The 18,511-nt window shown below is 40.3% G+C and overlaps 1 protein-coding gene across 1 annotated transcript in view; it reads left to right on the top strand.

The window, feature by feature from the left end:
* Nucleotides 1-18,511, top strand: part of PALLD (palladin, cytoskeletal associated protein) — a 392,451-nt gene that overhangs the window by 180,080 nt on the left and 193,860 nt on the right. The window contains exons 8-9 of the mRNA XM_014535224.1: nt 11,998-12,117; nt 14,329-14,671. Coding sequence (XP_014390710.1) covers nt 11,998-12,117; nt 14,329-14,671 — 463 coding nt within the window. The remainder of the gene's footprint in view (nt 1-11,997; nt 12,118-14,328; nt 14,672-18,511) is intronic.

Below are 18,511 nucleotides of genomic sequence, written 5' to 3' on the forward strand. Positions count from 1 at the left end.
CTCTCTCTTCCTCTCACCCTCTCTCCCCTCTCTCTTTCTCCCCACTCCATCCTTCCCTCCCTCTCTTTCTGCATTTCCCTCATTCTTTTTATCTCTTTTTTTCTTCTCTTCACTAGCCTCCCATTTCTTATTTATGTGTAAGATGTTTTAAAGCCCTAGAAATAAAACTGAAATTCGCTAGCACCTAGATATAGCGCCACTAGGGATTAGATATTTAGATAAAGAAGAAACTAGCCAATTCCCTCCCTATACATTTGTGCAACTGAAACAGGTTTTTCTTGTCACTACTGTGTTGTATCTGTCTCATATGTTTTACACCCCCTTCTCTGTCTAGACAGAAGTCAGCTTGCATCACGAAATCTTTTCAGACTGTTTTGTGCATTAATAGCTAAGTCAGCTTCCTTAAGACCAACATCCGTTTGTCATATTACCTGCTCTGGGCTTCTTCTTTGACATTCTGACTTTTCACTGATTGGATCCTTCAAAGACTAGTCTGGTGGGAATGGGGGTGGGGTGGGCGGAGAGCAGAGGAGACTCATTTGACAGCTGTTAATACTCAGGCCCTTACTCAGCTGTCTGAAAACAACCACAAACTGTATTGAGTTACTTTTATAGCATTGTGTAATACCAAGCAAATTGGAAACACAAAAAAAGTGTCTTACTGGTTGGGGAATTATACATATAAAAGTATGGTGTCTCCTACTTTCAATATGAATCTCTGCTACCAGTGCCACCCAATATCCTGGCTCACGTGCCGTCAAGCCCACATTTGATTCTGTGATTCAGAATGTGAAGTAGATTATACTTTGTTAAGTGTGTTAAGGTGCTGAGTTGCAGGAGTACAGTGGTGAGGGTGTTTGTTGAGATTCCAGTGGATTGTACATAGTGAAGAACATAATTCAAATCCAGGTTCTGATGGTGGGTAAAACAACAGTGGGCTGTATAAAAACTCTATGTCCCAAACTGTGTGACAAGGTGCCACACTGAACTGATGAAAGTGCCTTAATGTTGCGGTACTCAACTTCCGATAGATATAACTGCTAGTTTAAAATAGTCAGAGTTTAAACATTAGATCATTCTGCGTTCTTTACTATGACATCATATCTTTGTGAAGCTGAGGTAACAGTTTATGTGTATGTGGTAACAAGTAAGTACCACATGAAAATCAACGTGGAACATGAAATGATGTTGGCTGTGTTCATTCTGATTCTGAGAAGGGTTGTACAGAATCCAACAGATGCACACATCCATTAGAAAGTAACTGTGGTTATTTAGGAATAAGATAATAACCCATTTATTTACATTTATGTGTACTTTTTTTCTTAAGACCTAAATACTTAATTTTTTTGGAGATTAACTTTTTAACAAATGAAGCCGTTAGGTATATCATTTGCTTTGGAGCACCCAAAAATGTTACCAAGATACTTAGCATTCCATGGACCAAGAAATTTTGGTTAAATCTCTGGGGAGAGACGAGAAAGGCCCACGTGAGTGTGTACCAGCAGAAAATGGAGAAACACTTAGAATTTTAAATCTTCGTACTTCCTATCTTCCTCCTACATACCCTTCTAGAGGCTGGCTGGCCTGTGAACTCTCCTGGTAGAATGAAGGACTCTTTTCTGGGCAATCTGAACATCCCAAAAGAAAAAAAATCTATACATAATAGTATGGGAGTTTCTGCTGCAAAGACACCATCTAGATTATGCTAATGGGAAGGCCAAAGTTTCTCTCTAGTGCTCAGAGCTTCTAAGCAGCTCACAGCCATCTCAGATCCGAAAAGATGAAAGACATCTGGAGAAATCTCTATTGTAGATGATACAGAAGAAACAAGCAACTCCCCTAAATAGAAACTTGGAGAAAACAGACTTGTAAAGAGAAGACAATGTAAAAACAAATGAACGCTCTCCTCAGAGAGACAAGAAAATCAGTGCATCCAAGAAGTAAAAATTAAAAAGAAAGGAGGAAGGAGAAAGGAAGGAACGTTTGGAAAACAAAAAGTTCTTGGAATGATAAAGTTGGTAGCAGAAATAAAAGTAGAGGAGTTGTTCCACAGAGTAAACCAAAAAGGTCAAGAGAAGTGAAGTAAGAGAAAAGGTGAGAACGTTAGAGATACTAGAGAACCGGCTGGGTAGACTAGACATGCATCGTTGAGATTCCAGGAGGAGAGAACAAAGGAGGAGAGATGTCGATGAAATTTGTGTTTTGCTTCCACAAACTGAAGGATATCAGTTTCCAGGTTGAAAGAACCCACTGAGTGCAGGATGTATGAAAACAAATCCACAGCAGTGTGCATTGTTGTGAAATTCAGCGACAAGGAGATGATTCTACTAGTGTCCAGGGATAACCATCGAGTCACATATAGACGAACAAGATCAGAATGACTTAAGACTTCTCAGCAGTTATACTAAACACAAAGAGACAATTAAGCAAAGCGTTCCAAATTATGAAGTAAAATTGCCTCTAAGAATTCTGTACCCAGCCAAACTTTTAATTTAATATGAAGATGTAGTCACGATTTTTCAATCTTGCAAGGTCTCTAAGATTTTCATCCACAACCCGTAGGATGTACTTCACCACAGCAAGAGAATTCATCCAGAAAGAGCAAGGTGTGGGGACAGGAAGCAGGAACTCAAGTACAGGTCAGAGGCAACCCCAGAGGCTAATAGCTCTATGTCAGGAATGGGGAACAAGTCCAGATTGGATCAGTGTGACTCATGAGACTGATACCTGGCCGCTCTCATTACTAAGAGCTCATTGCCACTGCTCCATCTTTTGCCCTGTGACAAAATGGGAGGGTGGTAAGCCTGACCCAAATTCTTGCCTCTGCTTGGCCTGCCCTGCTTTCTCCTTCATACACTGCCTCCTGGATCAGCTGAGAGCAGCCCTGCTACATGTTCTGATTTGAATGGTGCTGAGGTCTGGAAGTTGGCCACGTTGAACTTAAAAACAAAGTATGGAGACACCCACTCCACCAACTCCTGCCCACACTTAGCCTTGCCAGATGTCCCCACCGAGCCTTAATATTTCCCAGTGACGACCTCTATGGGGCTTTTGTAAACTCACAGGGAAGTTGAAGCCAGTTTATGCCCCCAGATAGTTCCTGGGCGCTTTTTTCTAACAGGGAAAAGTTTGCCTTTTCTTTATACAACAAGATTTGTGCCTGTAACTCATTTTTTTTAAGTTTGTGGAATTAAAATATTTCATTTTTTAAAACACATTTTTGAAGGATATATACACATGTGGGAAACACATAAAGAAAATCAAAGGAATGATGATCTCAAAAGGAGAAGGGCCCTGGCCAGTGTGACTTGGTTGGAGCGTTGTTACATAAGCCGAAAGGTTTCTGGTTTGATTCCTGGTCAGGGTGCATACTTAGGTTGCAGGTTCGATCCCTAGTTGGGGTGCATATGGGAGACAACCAATCAATGTTTCTGACATTGATTTCTCTCTTTCTCTCTCCCCCTTCTTCCCTCCCTCCCTCACCTCTTCCCTCCCTCCTTCCCTCCCTCCCTCCCTCCCTCACTCCCTCCCTATCTTTAGGTGAGGATTTAAAAAAAAAGAAGAAAGATGTACTTGGGGAGGCATACAGGGAATTCCTAAAGTATTGGTAATATCTTATTTCTTAGGCTTGATGAGTCCACAGGGGCTCATTTCATGGCTATTCCTTAAACTGTACATTTTCAATATGTTTCTCTATATATGATACAGTTCACAACTTTTTAAAAACCCTTTATAAAACTTTATACAAGCCTTGCATTTAATCACACGGAATTTCATCTTGTTGATTTTACCTCAGAGTTCTATGTTATCATGGTGTTAGCCAAACCATGTGATTTAGAAGTAAAAGCTGGGTTTCTCTTTAGTTAGGCTGGTCCCCCCACCCCCACAGAAAAAGCTGTGAAGGAAGGGATTTATGAAAATGCCCCTTTATTACCCAGGGGACCTAGTAATATCCTTGCTGCCTCATCTTTTTATGAGTGTCTGCAAGCAAAATAGTTTTGTAGTATTTAACCAAGTGTTTAGTATGCCCAAGGACTTGAATGGAATTCAGGGTTGACTTCTGGGAGATACTGATGTGATTAAGTAATTTTTAGGTAACTATGAATAAAACAGAATTTATCACCAGCAACAATAGTTTCCAACTTAGTAATTTATTATCTCCCCGCAGATAAAAATCTTTCACTTGGGAAAATTGAATTAAAATGGATCATAATTACCATCATTAATAATTTTAAGTTTTCCATTTAAACTAGAGGCAGTTCTTTTAGTACAAATACGTAAGCTCCTAACCCCCTTTATTTGATATAAGCAGTCATTTCCTGATTTCCATTCCTCACCAAAATGTATTTTACAGATGTGGTGGAGGTCTTTGTCTAAGTAAGATGCTACCAGATGAAAATGCAATATTACAGCCTGGCTCATCTCATTTCCTTCTGGCTTTCTTCATGTTCATAATGTCAGAACCATACAAGCTGTGATGCTCCTTTCTAGCAACACAATGTGAGCCTATTGTCACTTTTGGAAGACATTTTCCAAAAGAAGAAAAGCTAAACAACCTTTGGGGACATTGGATTAAAACGTTTTCTGGTAAAAATCATTTAGACATAGTAGTGCGTGGAGATCATACCAAGAACATCTCAGTGCTTTTTAATTTTTCCCTATTTTGTTCTGTAAGTTTGTAACCTCTAGATATTCAGTTGGTCATTAACTCTATTCTTATGCATACCTTCTTTTATCCAATTTCCTGAAAATTCATATGAAGTGAAATTTGTTTAATCACATTTGAAACACAAAGGAAGCTTGTAGGAAAATCAGTCTTATTGAGAATGTCTTTAGAAAACATATTTTGTAAAACAAATTATTCAGCTTCCCCCCCATCTAAATTTTATCCATACGTTATTAAAAAATATTTATGGGGACCTGAGAGTATATCCAGACACAAAACAAATGCTTTCTGCTTTCACAGAGGTTACACTCTAGTCAAGGAATCAGGAACTATTACACAACAAATTATTTAGTTACAGTTGTGATAGATGTCTCCAAGGAAACTGCCATCCTTGGTGGATGTGACCAAGTCTAACCAAAAAAGAATTCTGAGAAAGTAATGTTTAGGTGGAATGTGAGGCTGAGTAAGAGAGTGTTAAGTGCTTTGGGAGGAGAGCTTATGAGTGGATAAAAGAAAAAAAAAAGTGGTACATTTACACAATGGAAAACTATACAGCTGTGAAAAGAAGGCTCTCTTGCCCTTTGAGACAGCGTGGATGGACCTAGAGAGTGTAATGCTAAGTGAAATAAGCCAGCCAGAGAAAGACAACTATTACATGATCTCACTCATATGTGGAATCTAATGAACAAAATAAACTGACAAACAAAATAGGTCCAGAGACATGTAAGCCACCAACAAACTAACCATCTCAGAGGGAGGGGGCTGGAAGAGATTAAACAAAGAACTTATTTGCATATATGCATAACCCATGGACACAGCCAATAGTGAAGGCCCGGTGAGGGAGTAGGACCGGGGAGGAGGGCGTCAATGGGAGGCAAGGGGGAAGGGGACATCTATAATACTTTCAACAATAAAGAGAAATTTAAAAACAAAACAAAACTCAAAGGAATGTGGCTTTTCCAGGGTTGGCCCAGTGAGTCCAGAGCTCAGAACAAAAGAAGGTGAGCAGCACAGAAGGAACCTAGCATGAGACAGGGCCTGATCATTTAGGGCTTTATGGCCACATTAAGGGTTTTTCATTCATCTTCAAAGTCATGAACAAATGGGGAGGATCATAAAATTTCATTCTCAAAGGGGTCCTCTGGATTAGAACGGGAACTACATATACAAATTTAGGTTTTCTTAAAACAGCATAACTAAAAAAATCACAAAATTATGGAAAATATAAGAAAGAACTCTACGCATTGTCAAGATCCTCACTCCAAAACTGCTTTGTGTTACCCCTGAAGAGTTTATCTTGTTTTTAAACATAGGTTTCAAGACATAGAAGCGTGTCTATCTTTACAATGAAAGCATTCGCAGGCATTGAACTGGCATTAGGCATTTTGCTCAGTGTCTCCAGAAACTCTGCCTTTTGAGGTGTAAATAGGTGAGAGAAGACCTCCCTGAGGGCACCAAGCCCTGGGAAGATGGATGGAGTGGGGCTGGAGGCAGCGGCTGCCTGGGCAGGAAGCTCGGAGGTGATGCTAAGAGCTGGGGAGGCTTCACGGTTCCCAGCATCATCTACTAAGAGGAAACAAGGGTGACCTACCTCTGCCTGAAGCCCATCTTTCAGAGGCTAGTGAATATGTGAGGGTTCCCACCCCCCAAAAAAAATATCTAATAAGATTGTGCTGTTCATTTCTTCAAATATCAGCTTGTCCACTTTCCAATGCACTTTGGCTTATATCCTATGCCGACGTGTCTTGTATCTTGGAGGACACAGAGCCCATCATCTCCTTGTACAGATGAATTTCTAGTGAATTATTTGGATAGTGAGAGTAATTAAATGTTCAGATTCAGGAAACTCCTTGTTTCCCATGATAAATGTCTCATTACCTCATTTCACATTGGGTTCCTGTGTCCTAGACAAGGAAGCAAAGAGCGTACTTGTGGGAGGCTGGATGCCTACCTCAGCATTTTGGCTTTGACATTAATTAGCCGAGACCTTGTGAGAATTATTTTGACATCACCTGAGGAAATGAGGGATTTAGGCTAGTCAATCTCTAAGATCCTTTACTAATCTAAGTTTTATGTACCCTTCTCTGGCTAAGTATACTTTTAACTCATTCTGTAACCTTAGGCATTCAAGAGAAATTTAAAAACAAAACAAAACTCAAAGGAATGTGGCTTTTCCAGGGTTGGCCCAGTGAGTCCAGAGCTCAGAACAAAAGAAGGTGAGCAGCACAGAAGGAACCTAGCATGAGACAGGGCCTGATCATTTAGGGCTTTATGGCCACATTAAGGGTTTTTCATTCATCTTCAAAGTCATGAACAAATGGGGAGGATCATAAAATTTCATTCTCAAAGGGGTCCTCTGGATTAGAACGGGAACTACATATACAAATTTACGTTTTCTTAAAACAGCATAACTAAAAAAATCACAAAATTATGGAAAATATAAGAAAGAACTCTACGTATTGTCAAGATCCTCGCTCCAAAACTGCTTTGTGTTACCCCTGAAGAGTTTATCTTGTTTTTAAACATAGGTTTCAAGACACAGAAGCATGTCTATCTTTACAATGAAAGCATTCGCAGGCTTTGAACTGGCATTAGGCATTTTGCTCAGTGTCTCCAGAAACTCTGCCTTTTGAGGTGTAAATAGGTGAGAGAAGACCTCCCTGAGGGTACCAAGCCCTGGGAAGATGGATGGAGTGGGGCTGGAGGCAGCGGCTGCCTGGGCAGGAAGCTCGGAGGTGATGCTAAGAGCTGGGGAGGCTTCACGGTTCCCAGCATCATCTACTAAGAGGAAACAAGGGTGACCTACCTCTGCCTGAAGCCCATCTTTCAGAGGCTAGTGAATATGTGAGGGTTCCCACCCCCCAAAAAAAATATCTAATAAGATTGTGCTGTTCATTTCTTCAAATATCAGCTTGTCCACTTTCCAATGCACTTTGGCTTATATCCTATGCCGACGTGTCTTGTATCTTGGAGGACACAGAGCCCATCATCTCCTTGTACAGATGAATTTCTAGTGAATTATTTGGATAGTGAGAGTAATTAAATGTTCAGATTCAGGAAACTCCTTGTTTCCCATGATAAATGTCTCATTACCTCATTTCACATTGGGTTCCTGTGTCCTAGACAAGGAAGCAAAGAGCGTACTTGTGGGAGGCTGGATGCCTACCTCAGCATTTTGGCTTTGACATTAATTAGCCGAGACCTTGTGAGAATTATTTTGACATCACCTGAGGAAATGAGGGATTTAGGCTAGTCAATCTCTAAGATCCTTTACTAATCTAAGTTTTATGTACCCTTCTCTGGCTAAGTATACTTTTAACTCATTCTGTAACCTTAGGCATTCAATGTAAAATTTTCCACTCTCTTGTAACTTTCCAGATACATCTCACTTTCCAAATGATTAATCTTATGAGCAGGTCCAACTTGAATTATTTTCACACTTTTATCTTCTTCTTCAATTGGAAAGCCAAGAACTGTGTATAGCGTAGTTAAAAAAATATATATTACCTCATGCTCTGTAATTCGATTGTTTTCCTTCTTTTTAGTAACCTTTAAATCAAATAATAATTGTGTATTTTAAATGTATTATTAGTACCTGCCAGATGTTTACTTGAAAATCCTTTTTTCCTTCTTTAAAAATTAAATTTACTAAGGTAATATTGGTTAATAACATTTTATAAATTTCAGGGGTGCAATATTTTAATTCAAAATGTGTGAACTCTATTGCATGCTCAACCCCCAAAGATTAGATTCCTTCTGTTAACATACGTTTGAACCCCATTACCCTCCCCCCACTCCTCTTCCCCACCCTTCCCCCCACCCCTCTTCCTCTCTGTTAACTACCATTCTGTTTTCTATACCTATGAGTTTATTGTTTGTTTTGTTCATTTGTTGCTTTTTTTGTTTTATATTCCACATAAGTAAAATTATGTGGCTTTTGTTCTTTTCTGTCTGACTTATTTCACTTAGCATACATTCTCTCAAGATCCATGTTACTTCAAATGGCAGTATTTCATCTTTTTTATGGCTGAGTCATATTCCATTGTATATATGCACCACATCTTCATTATCCATTCATTCGCCTGTGGACACTTAAGTTGTTTCTGTGTCTTGGCTATTGGAAACAGTGCTACAGTGAACCTAGGGATGCAGATATCTTTATGAATTGGTGTTTTCATATTCAGAAAAACCCTTTTCTAAATATGCCAAGTACCTAGATTTACTGATATTTATTGAGCCAGGGACTGTGCTCGGTCCTATAGAGACTCATGCAAGTGGATGGTAAGCACCATTATTTTAAAATAAAGTAGAATATAAAATAGTAGCATACACTTCATATAAGAAGTTTATTGTTTTGTGGGGGTTTTCCGGTGACTCTGGTTTTCTCCCACATCCCAAAGATGTGCACGTGACATGAATTGGCTAGTCTCCATTGTCCCAGTCTGAGTGAGTGTGTGCATGGGTGTGAGTACCCTGTGATGGATGGGCGTCCTGTCCAGGGTGGGCTCCTATCTGGTTCCCTGAGTTGCTGGGAGAGGCTCTGCCAGCCCATGACCCCACACTGGAGTAAGTAGGTTAGAAAATAATGATCTTACTTGTTTTTCTTCATCTTGCTTAAATGTACGTATAGCTCACATTTCAGTGTTTAATATTAGAAGTGTTTTGGGTCTTGATTTAGAACAGTGGTTCTCAACCTTCCTAATGCCTCGACCCTTTAATACAGTTCCTCATGTTGTGGTGACCCCCAATTTCATTGTTACAAATTGAACATAATTAAAGCATAGTGATTAATCACAAAAACAATATGTAATTATGTATGTGTTTTCTGGTGGTCTTAGGTGACCCCTGTGAAAGGGTCATTCGACCCCCAAAGGGGTCGCAACCCACAGGTTGAGAACCGCTGATTTAGAAGTTTGGTGATGTTTTTGTATTTAGAAATATGCCATAGAAACTTAACTCTTATTTATATCAGTTAGCCTATGGTAAAATCGGTTTTGTTACGCATTTTTTCACGTAAAGTCTCCACCTTTAGATGATGCTAAATGAGGACATTTACCAGCATAATCATTTTTATTTTATTACTAGTGGCCCGGTGCACAGATTCATGCACATTGAAAGGAAATTAATTAGAAGAAATATTTTAATATCACTATTCGCCCTTTCTCTATAATAGAAGTGTCAGAGATAAAAGAAAATTTGTAAAATGTATATGGAAATAATATATAAATTGCTTAATAAGTAATAACATGATATAACAAAAACAAAAACATGATATAAAAACAACATCGGTAAAAACAATGACTGATAAATTGATTAAACTTATTCTAATATCTCCCTGAATCCACATTAAGAGTAAAAACATTTTCAGAGTGCTTGACTAATATCCCTTGTGATGAAGTATTTACAACTTTAACATCACATGCTCTTCAAACTCGAGAGAAAGCAACATATAACTGACTATGTCCAAAAATGGGTTCAGGTAGGAATATTCCTACTCTGTCTAGAGTTGTCTTTGTGATTTATTAATAGTCATCGCAAATGCTGACATTATGGGAAACTGTCTTCAAATTAATTTAAATGGGAGGCCAGTGTCAGACGGGGACGACAAATCAATTGAAATCAGAACAACCTCTCCTTCTGCAGATCCTGTTAATACTTGAGCTTCAATTATGTTAGATCGCAATCTTTTGATAATAAATCTAGTACTGTTACAAAGACCCAATTTACTATTAAGATTTCTTAGTAGCATGATGATTGCACCCACTTTCAATTTTAATTTATGACACGGCATTCCCGAAGGAGTAAAACTATTAAGAAATTCAATGGGAAAATTTTCCTTTTCAGCATCATCTATTGAATCAATGGAATCATCACTCAAATAGGTGTGAAAATCTCCATCGAGTATATCCAAAAGTTCTTCATTTATGAACGTGCTCATTTTTAGGACAAAGAATCACACGTTTAGATATATTTTTAATATTATTAATAGATATAATTCACAATCAACAATGACAGATTGAAACACATGTGTGCGATTGGCTCCAGTAAGAGCTTTATATGTATCGAGCATACACAAGTCAATGTTTATTTTTAAATTGCCAGTGCGCATCATATGTACCGGCCGGTTGGTCAGTCAGATGGTTGGACAGACATATGGTCAGTCACTTAGCCTTTTATATATATAGATATAGATAATAATTCAATTTAAAATAGTTAATAAATTCTAGGTCTGGGTTTTTAATGGTAACAGCTCACATTTACTGGCTACAAAGCATTTGCTATGTCCAGGCAGTGTTGTAGGCACAATGTATTTCATATCACAAGAATAGGTAGATAGTTGTTAGGAGTGTGGAGTCTGGAGCCTCACTTGGTTCAAATTCTGATTTTACCACATTACCTATATGACACTGGGCAAATTCGCCTAAATGTGCTTCATTTTTCAGTCTATAAAAGGGGATAATAATAAATATAACTCATAAGGTTGACATGAGAATTAAAGCCAAATTAATCTCTGTTTAGAATGGTGACAATACCTAGTGCCTAATAAGGGCTACATAGCTGTGAGCTATTGTCACGGTTGTCATCATCAACTCTCATAGTAACCCTGTGATAGTTAATTTTGAGTCATGACTAATTACAAACCCTACAAAGTAGGTAGAACATTGACGTTTGGGGAGGTTGACTAAAGCCACAAAGGCAAGATGTGTGGCAGGTCCCTACTCAGCCCTGGCAACTGGTTCCAGAGTCTGGGCTTTTCACGCTGCATAACATGGCCACACTGTGTACCAGTAGCTTCCAGAATAATTGTCTATAGGTCATTTACATATTATGTCCCCCTCCCCTTTGTCATCATGTCAAAGAAGCTTGATTTCCCCCACTAATTGCTTTTCTTTTGAGCAGAAGTGAGAGTCAGCTACGCTGTAGTAGGAAGAACTCCCACATACAAATGACTAGGGAGGAGGAGGATGGAGCTGGCAGCTCCTGACCATCTTCCACATGTGAAGTGCAGAGGCTCACACTTTGCAAACATCTCATTTCAGCTGAACAGATACCCCATTGGGTATATCTTATCCCCATTTTATAGATGAGGAAACCAAAGTTGATCTTGTCTGAAATCACAAAGAATGGGTCTGACTCCAAGGCTTTTGCCACTAGGCTAAGCTGAGAAATCGAATGTAATGAGAGTCTATTGTGAACTCTTTGGTCAAGCAATTCTTCAATAACCATTATCTAATTTGCTTGTTCATGAAAGGCAGAGAGCCTGGCTTCTTCCAAGTGACTTCACAGTGTCACTCTGCTGAGGTGTGTTCTGTCCTCTTGTTCCCTTCCAGAGGAGATCTGTACCCTCCTCATCGCTGAGACTTTCCCTGAAGATGCAGGGGTCTTTACCTGCTCGGCAAGAAATGACTACGGCTCAGTAACCAGCACTGCCCAGCTGGTGGTCACCGCAGGTACGTGAAGAGTAAGAAATGACAGGGTTCTGTCCCCAGCCCTCCGTGTGGCTTGCCACGGGGGAGAGAACTGTCCCAGGAGGAGTGCTCAGCCATTGGGAATGCGTGCTGCCACTCCAGGAGTTATCCTGAAGGGCAGTGTTTCATCAGCAAACAAAAGCCTTTGGGGGAGGGGGAGTGAAAGTGGAGATGAAAAACAAAAAGATAATGATGATGGAGCAGCTGAACACCCATGGAGCTATTTTTGTAAATCACCCATGCAGTCTTGGTCTTGGAAGCGAAGGAGCTGGCTTCCTAACATGCTTCATGCTAACCCAGAATCATGCTCACATCAGAAGGCCACCTGGGCATGGGAGATACTGTCACTGTTTTGAGCAGCGTCAACACAGGAGAGGAGATATATGTTCAGAAAAATTCAGGTTGAGCCCATGATTGAAACTTCTGAAAAAGTAGTACAAAATACACCTGATGGAATTTGGAGAAACTGTAAGATCTTAGATATCAAATTTCACTGACAGTGAAATATAACTATGATATGAAAAACTACAGCAATATACTATTAAAACCAATATTCAAAAATGCCTGGACATTTTTTAAACTCCGAAATTTACCACTAGCAAAGACAACATGAAACAGCTTTTCCTTTAACTTTAGCTTGCTCTTTTCTGCTATTATTAATATGCTATACCTTAGTTTATTTTTATTGCCTCATTTCTATTATTTCTTTTACAGCACATGTTACAATATATCTTTGACCAGGCCTGACACATAGTGCACATAACAGGGAATCAGTAAATGGGGTTGTTGCCTGGGTGAGAGAGACATGGAGAGAGCAGTGGAATCGCACTTTGATTTCTTTGGAAGAGTGGGAACTTGGTGCTAGGGGGCAGCAGAGGCCCAACCAAGACTGGGTCAGGGAGCTTAGCGTGGGAATTGTTATTTGTCTTCATCTTAAGAAAAGAACTGTGGATGCTCAGGCAGAGCTGACGTGCCTCGAGATAGCTTCCCTAGAGTGTCGAAAATCCCCTCTCTGCCCTGAGTTTTGGCACCCAGTTCTGTCAACAACAGTTGAGCATCATCTTTAAAATATAGGCTCCTGAGAAGGAATTGAAAGCTAAAAAAGAAAAAACGAGGGGACATATGTAATACTCTCAACAATAAAGATTTTTTAAAAAGATACAGTAATGTTTTAATAAAATAGAATGACTAAAGAAAAAAGAAAGGTAGGAAGAGAGGGAAGAGGGAGTAAAAGAAGGAGAGGAAGAGAGAAAGGAAGGAAAAGGCTCACCTTAATGGGAGAACGGTTGATTGAATGAGTGCTTTCAATGTGCATGGTCGGAGCTACAGAGCGGGGAAGAGCCCAGTGTTTTGATTCTGGTTGGCTTGAGGACTGTCCCATCAGATGGCCACAGCCATCATGCAGTCTCCAAGAGTATGGCCCAAACTCCGGACTCTCCAAGTCTGTTGGCAAAACTTGGCATTTTTATCTGGGGTAGGTAGGCCAAGCATAATAAACAAATACTGCTGGGCTCTCCTCCGTTCACCTCGGTAAGTGCTTTTGAGTACATTCCAGGAGCTCTGCTGGGCTCAGGGCAAAGTGAGAAATCCAAAGAAGACATGATCTTACCTCAAAACATATTCAGTTTATTGAGAGTAAAGAAAAAAAAATGGGGGTGGAAGTTGAGTTATGGCTGTGGCAATCATCTAACTGGAATAAAATTATCTATGAGGTCATAAGACATTTCCCTTAGACTCAGAGCTTTACTTAACTTTCAGTAGAATGAATCCCTCCCTGTCCATTGCTTATCCCATAAAACCTTAGGGCTTGAGCTAATATTAGTAAAGCTCAGATTGGATGTTCAGTCGGATCTGTGGCTGAGATGTGAGAAGACAAAGCATTATTAGTTGATAGTGTGTCTGTTGTCATTTTTAAACTAAGTTCTGTCTTTAGCTCTGGCTTGAAATGAATAGGTAGCTGCTTTCCCCACTTGTGGGCTCATTCAGGAAATGAAACACTAGCAGTCGCCCAAACAAGCTGGCGCGAATCAAGCCCTCCAGCTGGCTTCGCTTCTGCGTCGAATGCCAGCCCCACAGCTACCTCTTCTGTGACACCAGGGTCCGAGGGATCCTCAGACCATCCATAACAGTGTGAACGTAACTGTTGAGTTAGTAGCATCGTATTATTTGTTCCCTCTCTTTCCCCTTCCTCAGCCAACACCGAGGACTGTAGCTATGACTCCACGGGTGAGTCCAACAGCGATCACTTCCAGCACTTCCCGCCTCCCCCTCCGATCTTGGAAACCAGCCCCTTTGAGTTGGCTCCAAAGAAACCAGCCGAGATCCAGCAGGTGAACAGCCCGGAGTTAGGCCGCGGCATGGCAGCCCTTCAAATGCAATTCAGTTCTGCCGAGAGGGAAACAAATGGAGTGCACCCCAGCCACGGAGTCAACGGGCTGATTAATGGCAAAGCGAACGGTAATAAATCTCCCCCAACACCAGCTGTCCTGCTTTCACCCACGAAGGAGCCTCCACCTCTGCTTGCCAAGCCGAAACTGTGAGTATTTCTGCATGTTTCGCAACACTTTCCTTACCGCCGCTAAATCGCCTCTCTGGTCAGTGAAAACTCTTTGCCTGGACTCAACTCGGTGGCACGATGCCCCTTCTGCAGGCCAGCTGTCTCTGGCTGATGGGGCTTTGCTACCAAGTGGGGTCTTTGAAAAACAAATACAAAAGATACCTAAAAATCAAGAAGGTACATGAGGAGCTTGGTGACCTCTGCCCTTTGCTAAAAAGCTATAACTGGTTCCAGCTGTGAAAATATCTGTGTTCCGTGTGGCCTTCCATTGTACAGCAAGGACGTAGCCGCTCCCCGGAGGTGATGGGCAAGGGGACCTGCTTTGAGCTCTCTGTGAACGGCATTTCCAAATGTTTTCAATGTAAGAATCGGTAAGGAAATCTGATATAGATAAGCACAGGAAGACGAGGGGCTGAGGATGGGAAATTCATTGTACAGAACCTGGGAGGGGAATGACACCAGGGACAGCCGGCTGGTCAGGAAGAAGAGCGCCCTTCACAACACGACCTCCAAGGCTTTGGAATTTCCATGAATACCAGCTTCACATTTGATTTCCACTATTTTCTTAGGATGATAAACCTTGCGGGAGCTGTTTCCATTGGCACTCCACAGCAGAGAGTTGTTATGAATGGAGCCCTTACAGTGTCAGAGAGAGACAGAAATCAAACCTTGAGTTACTGCCCTGATAGAGGTCAGTGGAAATGTCAGCGTCATATAAAATGCATACATACTCGACGAGGTCACATTTCCTCAGGAATGAGTGTGCCGGGATCTAGGAAAGCCCCTTAGATTTCCCCATGATGGCTGATGTTTTTGGCTTGGGGCAGGAAAGATGACTTTAGGGATAGGAGTTGTTTCTCTGTAGTCTACTCTCTTTTCTCTGTCATCGGCTCACATGTTGGACTATCCTATATATCTGTACATTGCGTTATTGTTTACCAAGTGATTTCATGAACATGATTAGACTAATGAAACAAATCAGCCAAATGAAGACCTTAAGTTAACAAATGGGCAGACAATTTTATAAAAATGAACTTCTGGGCAATCTCGTGTGGCAGTTTCAAAAATCGGTCTATGACCACCCTGCCCTTAAGCCTGTATGCCGTCCAGGCTCGGTTTTCAGGCAGTGGGGCTACTAGGTTTGTATACCGTCGTGTGAAAGGTGCCAGGTGAACATTTAATACCTGTGCTCCATCTCTGTTGAGACGCTGAACAGGTAAAACGAGGTCAAATGCGGTAGCCTTAAAAGAGATACACACTCTATAGCTTCAACCCATAAAATTAATTGCCACGGCTGACCCCTTTTATCTTTGCATTTTGAATATGTATTTCTAGTGCTTTTAATGAAACAAGGGACCTGCTCTCCCCGGGTGGGAGGGGGAGATAAGGGGAAGGAAGGTTAGGGGGAGAAAGGGTGGATGTTGCTTAATGGCTGGGACTTGACTGTGCTCTTGATTAAGTGACCTGTGTCCATGGTAATGGCTGTCATAAATTAGATGTGAATCACAGGAGAGCAGTGGAAAGCTGTTAACAGGCATTTCTGCCCTTCTTATCTCAGGAGTTTCAACAGCTGCTCAGCTTTTAGCTCTGCTTTATGGTGATGTTAGTGCGCCTGGTGGGGGCGGGGACATGTCTGCAAAACACAGACAACAATTCTGTGGTTATTAAGAGGATGAGTAGCTGAAGCACAAGTTTGAAGAGTGACATCATAATTTGCCTATTAGTCAGATTTCTAATATAAAATAAGATACAGGAAAGATAGACTTTAATGTTTTAAGATCTGTATAGAGAAAGGCAGGGCACCTAATCACAAACCTGGTAGCTTAGAAGTAGCATTTACTGGTACCAGTTTTTACCACCGTTTTCTTTTTTTTTAAATCTTTAGGCATTTAAGTATATCCTTAGAGCACCACTTAGCGATTTTCATATTGTATGCCTGCCATTTACTTGATAGAAAATCATAGGTGATGACACTTGAAAATATATGTTCATTTTAAATTTTTCTTATGAATTATAGTACTTTATTGGCTTTTGTTTTCAGTACAAAGTAAATGCATCTTGATGTGACAACTTAAATAATACAGAATAACTCACTCTCACTGCTTCTCCTCTTCCAAGCCACCCTCTTTGGGTGACTGACTTTATTGCTTTGGGCTGAAGTCTTTCACTCCTTTCTCTATTATCACGGTCTTTTCTGAAAAGTTTTGTTCATTGTTTTAACAGTTGTATCCATTGATAGAGGAATGTTGTTGAATGACGTCTGCCATTAATTTAGAATAGCATCTAAGTTATTGGTAATCACACATCTTTTTATTTCTTTTTATACATTGGGGGGAAATTAGATTTTGCTTCTTATGGTTGGCAATGAAAAACTTTGGATTGCTCTAATCTTTTCTCATTAGCCTATCATTTTATTCCTCTTCCTAAAAGGAGAATTTATGACATTTCATTCATCCGAATCAGTTGTAATCAGACCAATAGGAAACAACGAGGAGGGGGCAAATAATAGGTATTAAAACATTTATTCTCACAAAAACTTAACCTGAAAATGGTTGTGGTTTCTCAGATTTCTGAAAATAGATCATTTTCATTTTTTTTACATAGTTTTAAAATATATTTTTATTGATTTCAGAGAGGAAAGAAAAGGAAGAGAGATAGAAACACCAGTGATGAAAGTGAATCATTGATTTGCTGCCTCCTGCATGCCCCACACTGGGGATTGAGCCCACAACCCGGACATGTGCCCCAACCAGGAATCGAACTGTGACCTCCTGGTTCATAGGTTGACCCTCAACCACGGAGCCATGCTGGCCAGGCAAAAAAGATCATTTTTAGAAAGAAAATATTTTGCATTTTTTTCTCTCAAATCGCTCCAATACTGAAAAAAAAGAAAAAAAAATCAGACTAAAATGAAAAGATAAAAATGTCATGAATTCTTCTAACAAGGTCTAGCCCTGATCTTCTATTATCCAATAGAAATCTTCACCGATGGCCTGTGACCCTCCCAGACTCCCGTGGGGTCTGTCATGCCTACCCGGAGGCTGAGTTCCTGGCTCAGTGTTGAGGAGGCATCTACTTTGGTTCCTGCATCTCCAAGTTTGTCCCTGATACTGCCTGCCCCTCGAGTATAGTCAAACAGACATGGGGGCCATTTGATAAGTTGATAAGTATTAAGTATATTAATTTTAAATTTTTCTTATGAATTATAGTACTTTATTGGCTTTTTTTTCATTACAAAGTAAAATGCATCTTGATGTAGCAATTTAAACAATACAGGAGTAATTAAAGAAAAAGTTAACTCTTACTGCTTCTCCTCTTTCAAGCCACCTTCTATGGGCACTTTAGTGCTTTGGTCTGAGGTCTTCCACTCCCTTCTTTATTATCATGGTGTGTGTGGAATGCCTTGCCACTTGCTGTGGGACCAGATGTGCCCTTATACACTGCACAGGGGGAAAAATTCATAAATAAGGGTTATGTATGTGACTGACACTCATAATCTTCTATTATAGTACAGAGAAAAGAAGCAACAGGTGCTTCAATGAGATTTCTCATCAGAGAAAAAGAGACCTAAACAAACATAAACCCAACTTGTGAATGATCTGTTATATTATTTTCCTTGTTTGGAGTGCCCCAAATAAGTCTGGTGCCTCCCACTCTCTACAAATCATACCTGAAGGTTCCAAAGAATTTTTTTTTAGGGCTCAGTGTGTGAATAGGAAACAACGTCCCTGCTTTTCTTAATTCCTATCAACTCATTCATACTAAGGTATTAGGGATTTTATATGTCACTCAGTCCACTTCTGGACTGACAAAATAAAG

Source organism: Myotis brandtii, unplaced genomic scaffold (assembly GCF_000412655.1).
Source record: "Myotis brandtii unplaced genomic scaffold, ASM41265v1 scaffold14, whole genome shotgun sequence".
NCBI classification, from domain to species: Eukaryota; Metazoa; Chordata; class Mammalia; order Chiroptera; family Vespertilionidae; genus Myotis; species Myotis brandtii.